The sequence below is a fragment of the Quercus lobata genome, chromosome 3 (assembly GCF_001633185.2).
Source record: "Quercus lobata isolate SW786 chromosome 3, ValleyOak3.0 Primary Assembly, whole genome shotgun sequence".
Lineage (NCBI taxonomy): Eukaryota > Viridiplantae > Streptophyta > Magnoliopsida > Fagales > Fagaceae > Quercus > Quercus lobata.
Window position 1 is genome coordinate 23,703,784 of NC_044906.1, and position 6,619 is coordinate 23,710,402.

The 6,619-nt window shown below is 34.6% G+C and overlaps 2 protein-coding genes across 2 annotated transcripts; both read right to left on the reverse strand.

Moving 5' to 3' along the window:
* Positions 1 to 747: 747 nt before the first annotated feature.
* On the reverse strand, positions 748 to 2,088 carry LOC115980603. The gene has a single exon (XM_031102834.1). The coding sequence runs from the start codon at positions 2,086 to 2,088 to the stop codon at positions 748 to 750; it is 1,341 nt and encodes a 446-aa protein (XP_030958694.1).
* LOC115982803 lies at positions 1,819 to 3,119 on the reverse strand. The gene is made up of 2 exons (XM_031105522.1): positions 3,057 to 3,119; positions 1,819 to 2,852 (listed from the first exon to the last, which is right to left on the reverse strand). Exons 1-2 carry the CDS (start codon positions 3,070 to 3,072, stop codon positions 2,116 to 2,118), a joined length of 753 nt encoding a protein of 250 aa, XP_030961382.1. The 5' UTR covers positions 3,073 to 3,119; the 3' UTR covers positions 1,819 to 2,115.
* Positions 3,120 to 6,619: the final 3,500 nt, after the last annotated feature.

Here is a 6,619-nt window from a genome sequence, read left to right on the forward strand (position 1 = left end):
CATTGCAATTAATATTGTGCCAAAGATCTTACTACAACGATTGTGAGAAGACAAAGCAGATTTGAAGCAAGTGAGAAGTAACTAATTAAAGGGCAAATGTAAATCATCAAGAGGATAGTACATACTATGAGTACGTCCAATTTTACTTCTAATTTCACAACTTGTTGAGATGGTTTATTATGAATTGTGGAAAAAAAAGTGATAGACACAAAATGTTTACCACTCAGTTGACTATTTCAACACATGTTATGAAATCTATATATATAATAATAGGTGAAGCTGAGAGAAACTCAAATTAGAATTCCAAATTAGAGTTTCAATTTTGCGCCATATGTCATAAATTATTTATTCTTAAAGAATTTTATTTCTTAATTTTAGAATCAAATGTGGGACCACATCATAAATATTTATCTAAGTGAGTTATTAAATACAAAAACCAAAAAGTCTAGATTAAATACATCGTAAAAAAAAAAAAAGTGCTTCACAATAATTAAAAAAAAAAAAAAACATGTATAATTTACATTTTATACCTAATAATATCATTACAAATTTTTTTAAAGAGTTAACAAAATATAAAATGAATATCAATAGTATTTAAATTATATATATAGGAATTATATTATGCATCTTATTATATATTTTTAAGTATATCAATGCATATGCATGGAGTTATAAGCTAGTTAAATATAAAATTGGATGTCCCCCTAAATTTATTTACCTGCATAATTTATTGAGTAAAATTTTAGTCTACCATAGAACCACCTCACCTATTGTAGGATTACGTCGTGTCTGGAATTGATCCGTTAAGCCAAAATGTGCCATAAGAAGCCAAACATGTGTGACAAATTCCCCTCCTCGTCTCAGCTGCTGAGCATGGTATTTTCTGTCACAATAGCTAGCAACATGGCACATCATTTCCAGCCAAACTTTCCTAATTATTTCCCATGTGTCATTTGCATTTGTATTTAATGCAGACTTAAGCTTACACGCATAGAATATCACCAAAATACTTTTGTCCCCATCGTTGACAGTAAGTAAGTCCTTGGCTGTCATATTTTTTGACATATCCAAAGCTTCCTCTTGCTTAACTGGTTTGGAAAGCTGTTCTTCCATGAGTTCCCTAAGTCCCAGATAAATGTCCCGAAACTTGATGTGTGCTGACCCAATTGGTAACATGTAAGGATGCTTGACTAGAAGATAAAGCATATATCTTGACAGGGACGTGCAATCTCTATGATACCCCGGCCATGCCCTTGCGTATTTGTCTTCATGACAACAAATATCAGTAACAAGGTGCCAGACAAGGATGCTTTGGTCCATCTCCAACTTCACACTCCAATCAATATCATTACGACCAAACTTTTTAAGCGTGCGACCTCCCCTTAAGCCATGAAATTCTTCAGGATTTGTTTCATTGCCTCTAAGTTTTATCCAATCTCTACACTCAACGAAAACTAGACCTTTTAAATTGGTTTCCCAGATTCCTTCACGAGTCTCATTTTGGAATATCTCTAGTATTTCATCAACGCATAATAGCTTCAGGATTGGAAGGCAGGGCAGGGGCTTTTGTAAGGCAAATCTCAGCAGATTGATTTGACCAATGGAATTTGACCACCTGTATGTTTTAGATTTTTTTTTGAGCCAACCAAGTTGTAAAATACTATTGATGGCTCTTAGGAGGGTGGTTTTCTTGTTCTTAATTAACCAAAGAGTGGTTTGGTCGGCAAAAGCTAGTTCCACAATTGCCCATAAATCCACAAGAACAGCGACTGCCAACAAAACCAAAGTTATGGTAAAATCAATCTTGGCGTAGCTGTGGTATTTTTTCTTTGATATCACCATCTCATGCAACAAAATAATCACCAATACAATCAAGGTGAGAAGGATTCCAATGATTCGTCGAGCAATGCCCCAAAAAGTGTAGACTGCCTTTGCCTTGGTGTAAAGCAAATCGAATATAAGCTTGAGTTCAATCTCAATAACCTCAAAAGCCTTTTTGTCAGTCATATCATTGTTGTTGAAGATTGCCCTGCTTACATCCCGTTCCTGTAAGCCAAGTATGAAATCTGCAAAGAGGCGCTTAACCATCTCAAGTAAACTACAAACAACAAGTAATTATTTTGCGTTAGGAACGGATGATATAATTGATGAAGTATCGGTTGAAAAATCCCGTTCATGAACCTCAAGCACTTGAACCTCAAGTACCTTGTGGTATCCCTCTAGCTCCTTCAGTTTGCATTCCTCCATTATTTTGATTACATTAGTGGTGATATCCGGAATGGAGTCTCTAAATGTGTTTTCACTTGCCGAGTATAAAACCCACACTCTTTCACAATACTTGACAAGCCCAACAGAGAACATCACAATAAAGAGGAAGGACATATGAGAGCCTGTCCAGGCCATAAGCAAGATGTAAAATGTCGCCATTGCTTGAGTGGCTACTCCAAACAACTGCCTTTTCCATAACTCATTGTCTTCCAAGGAGTAAGCAGTAATGGCATCGGTACCACCTAAGTGCAACAGCATAAGAGGTGCCCAAAATGCTGTGAGTTCATACTTTGCATCAAGAAGACCACCCTTGTCAGTTTCTCCTATATTATTTGAGAGCATGCCAGCCGCCATTGCAGCTATGGAGTCACCAAGTAAGTAGGCTGACCAAACAATAAATCTTATCCAGATTCCAGCAATATACTTTCTGCGATTGCCCAGAATGACAAGAACTATTTGGATAGTGAGGCTAAGTATGATCATTCCTCGTAGCTCCCATTCCTGCCAAAGTTCCCTCCAACTTTGAGGAATCATCCACGCCTCCGTCATCATCCTTTTCTTCACTAAGATCATACTGCCAACAACTGGTTAAAAATTTATATGCATTATTAAATGTGAAAATCCATTCAAACATTTTAGTACAACTAATCAGAGTAATCACAATAATCAACAAATTTCAAGTACACCAATAATGTAAGAAATACAAAACTTTAATGTTGGTAAAGTCGATGATAATTCTATAATATAAACCGAGAAGCAAGGTGCTCCCGAAAAACTACTATAAGTACCTGCATGCCTCATCATGATTCGCAATTTTGCTTCTGTGGTAGCTCAAATGCAGCCTTTTTTTTTTTTTTTTTTCAAGTGCGTAATATCTGAACTATACTTTCTTTGTGATTGCTTGTGCGGCAGAAAAGGGAGGGGGGGGGGGGGTGTTGACTAGGCTCCAAATATATGATAAACTCCACTTGATGCAGACAAGTAATGAGGAAGACTCATATTGAGATAATAGTGTGCACTCTTTCTGTTCAGACATCTATGTTACCATCTTAAGTTTCATAAAAATTGACTATCTTCCAGTAGAATCTTACATGTTCTAAAGTTCTTGTATAAATAATTCCATTAAGTTTGATGACAAAACAAATTTCACATTTTGAAATAGTGATTTTGATTGATGTATAATAGAAATGACGTTAATAAATGATATCATGTGAAAATTATTTTATACTAATCATAATTTGTTGTTCAATAAATTGCATGACGAGGCCAGCACAAGTCAAAACAACGGGCCACCATCATCATAGTGCTTTGATAGCGGCATAGCGCTCTCTACACTGATATGGAACCTTTTTCTTTTCCCTACAAGAAAAAGTAGTGATCAATGCAATAATATATATATATTTTTTTTATATAAAAGGAATAAAAAAACCCATAAAAAAAAGAATAAAAAAAAAAGTTTACAACTTTATTATAACTCATCAATAAGTTGTAATTGGTAAAGATATAGACCTATTATTTTACCTCAACTATTCATAACTTACTACATGATAATATTAATAAAAATTGCGTATTTACTTTTTTGTCCTTAGTATTTTCTTTGAAAAAAAAAAAGAAGAGAAAACCTTTTTTTTTTTTTTTCCTGAATAAACTCTTTTGGTGCTTGGGTATTCAACAAGGTTTTGTTTGATTCATGTCATTTCAATGATAAAAAATACCAATGTGATTGACAAAATGCTCGCCTAGCACATAGCGTGGCTTAAAAAAGAAAAAAAGAAAAAAATATTTATGACGGCTCCAGTATTTTTTTTCTAGGGAATCAATAATATTGTAATTTTTGTGTGTGGTGTAATTTTTTGCTAATGAAGAAAAAAAGTACAGGGAAAATAATTTCATTCCCCAGCCAATTGCAAAGTAAGCCAGATTTGGGGAGAATTTGTATTTATTTATTTAGTTTTAAAATCAAAGTAGCAATTTTAAGTGTACAACTACTGATACAATACTTTCACAATAAATTCTAAGTGGCAAGTTGTTAAAGATATGTAAAAAAAATGATATAATTTGTGGGTTTAGATAAAATCCAATTAAAACTTGCCGCTTAACCTTTATTATTAAATTATTGTGAAAATAATATTGTGAAAATAATACTAAAATGATCATATTCAAGTTTATTTCAACTAGGATTAAACAAAATTTATTGTTAGGGTATTCAAAATTTTATTTTAAGGACCGAAACAAAAAAAAAAAAATTGTAAAATTTTATATATAATTTTTGTTTTTTTTGGCCACGTCAGGGGTTCATTTGAACCCCTAAGTTGGCTGTAGAGCCGCCTCTGTTTATGATGCCTGAATTCTTTGCTTGGTGCTCATTTCAGGCAAGCCTCTAAATGCTGTTTTTTTTAAGGTTTTATCTCTTTTTTTTTTGGGTTCAATTTTCCTCTTTATCCTAATTTGATATTGTCCGGCATCATTGGCTTTAATTCAAGCACAGCATATTGCTTTTTATCCAGTTGGAGAAAGCAATATTCCAGATCACTTGATGCTACTTTAATTTACTTCATTACTTTCTTTGTCCACGCAAAATATATGCATGGAATTTCTTATATCCACATAAAGAAAGCAATATTCCAGAAAACTTTATTCTAATTCAGTGATTTATTTCATAACTTGTTTGTCTACTAAACAAGCGATGAAGATCTTACCACATGAAAAAAGCCTTCCAGATCAAATTATTCGACTCCAGTGATATTCAGTACTCCTCAAGCAAGAACTTTCTTACCGCATGAACAAAGCAATATTGCAGATTACTTGAAAGTGATGTTCAAACTTTCTTAATATAGTTTATTAACAATTACACTAAAGACACATGTCAACCCTTAAATTAGGCCCTAATGTACCTTTAAACAAATTGTTTTGCTACTCAGGTTTGGGCTTTTGTCAAACACCATGTCTTGCTCAATTGTCCCTCATTCATTTTTCTCTTTTCATCCAAGCCATGTGAGCCCAGGCCTTTGTTGAACTAACTAGGAAGAGGATACTACTAGTACTATCCTTCATCACCCTCACGCACACACACACTAACAATAACAAAAAAGTCCATGATCAAAGAATTTTATATTAACCATTTATATATTTTCTTTCATCAAGATTCATGATAGGAAGAAATAACTGGGTAATAACTAATAACTTCATTCAAGTTGGCATTTTTTGTGAGTTTTAGTTAGCTCAATTAATAAATTCTCTAATAGTTGAATAAGAGATTTGGAATTCAATTCATGCCTATATCCAAAACCAATTGGTATCTTGGTATGATGATAAAGAGCAATCATCAGGAGTGAACGCCATAAATTGAAACTCTCTTAAAAAAAAAAAATGTTGGTATTTCTTAATTGCTATTTTATTATTGTTCTTAGAATTTATAGTTGAGTTATTCTACCTGTACAATTATTGATAATTTTTTTTAAATTTAAGTGATGCATACTTGTTGGCGAGGTTTATGGTGGATTATAACATACGTAGTTAATCTACTGAGACAGCTACAACTATGTAATATATATAATCCACCATTGCAATTGAACTATTCTCCTCTGAAATACAAAACTCATTTGTGCGTACCCAAAATATGGCTATTGGGCCCAACCTCTACTCAGGCTCACAATCTATTTGTATAGTGGGCTTTGGGTTTCCTACTATGGGTGGTCCTACACTCGGAGACGCACACTCCTGTTTCCTTAAACTCTTCTCTTTACCTCACAGAGTCACTATCTCTCTTTCTTAGAATTGTTGTTCTTTTCTCTCACTATTCTCTTTAGAATTGCCAACCCCTACTTCTCCCTTAATCCTCTTATTTATAGTTTTGGATAAGTGGAGATGTTATGATTACTCCCCCCTACTAGTGCTACATCGCCTTTAAGTGGACGTTCTGTCGGGAAGGGTGGTAGTGGCATTGGAACTAATTCCCACCTCTAAAAGCCTGCTCGGCAGCGATATTTTCTAAGGTTCCACTGGGCAGCTGAGTATAGGGTATCTTTGAACAACGATACCCCTGACCAGGTTAAAGATGATCAGATGGGGCTTGCTTTGGGGATCCAAGACAGTTCAGCCTCACTTTAGTTTTTGGACCTAGATGGGGCCCTGAGGTGTTCGAACCGATGCTAAAGGTCCGATGAGGGCAGGGTGATGTATTAGACTGCCAGGCCAGGCCCCAGGGCCCTGGTCCGTACATCATTCATTATAACGCAAGCCTTAATTAACCGCCATACCCATATCCTCACTGAAGCTCAGCTGCGGTGTCAACTTCCCAGAATCTCCAGCAGCTCCATCGTGTTTGATTGATTTCGGTAATCTTTTAATT

Excerpts from the sequence above, each read along its gene's own strand:
- LOC115980603 (XM_031102834.1), bottom strand. The coding sequence starts at position 2,088 with ATGGTTAAGCGCCTCTTTGCAGATTTCATACTTGGCTTACAGGAACGG.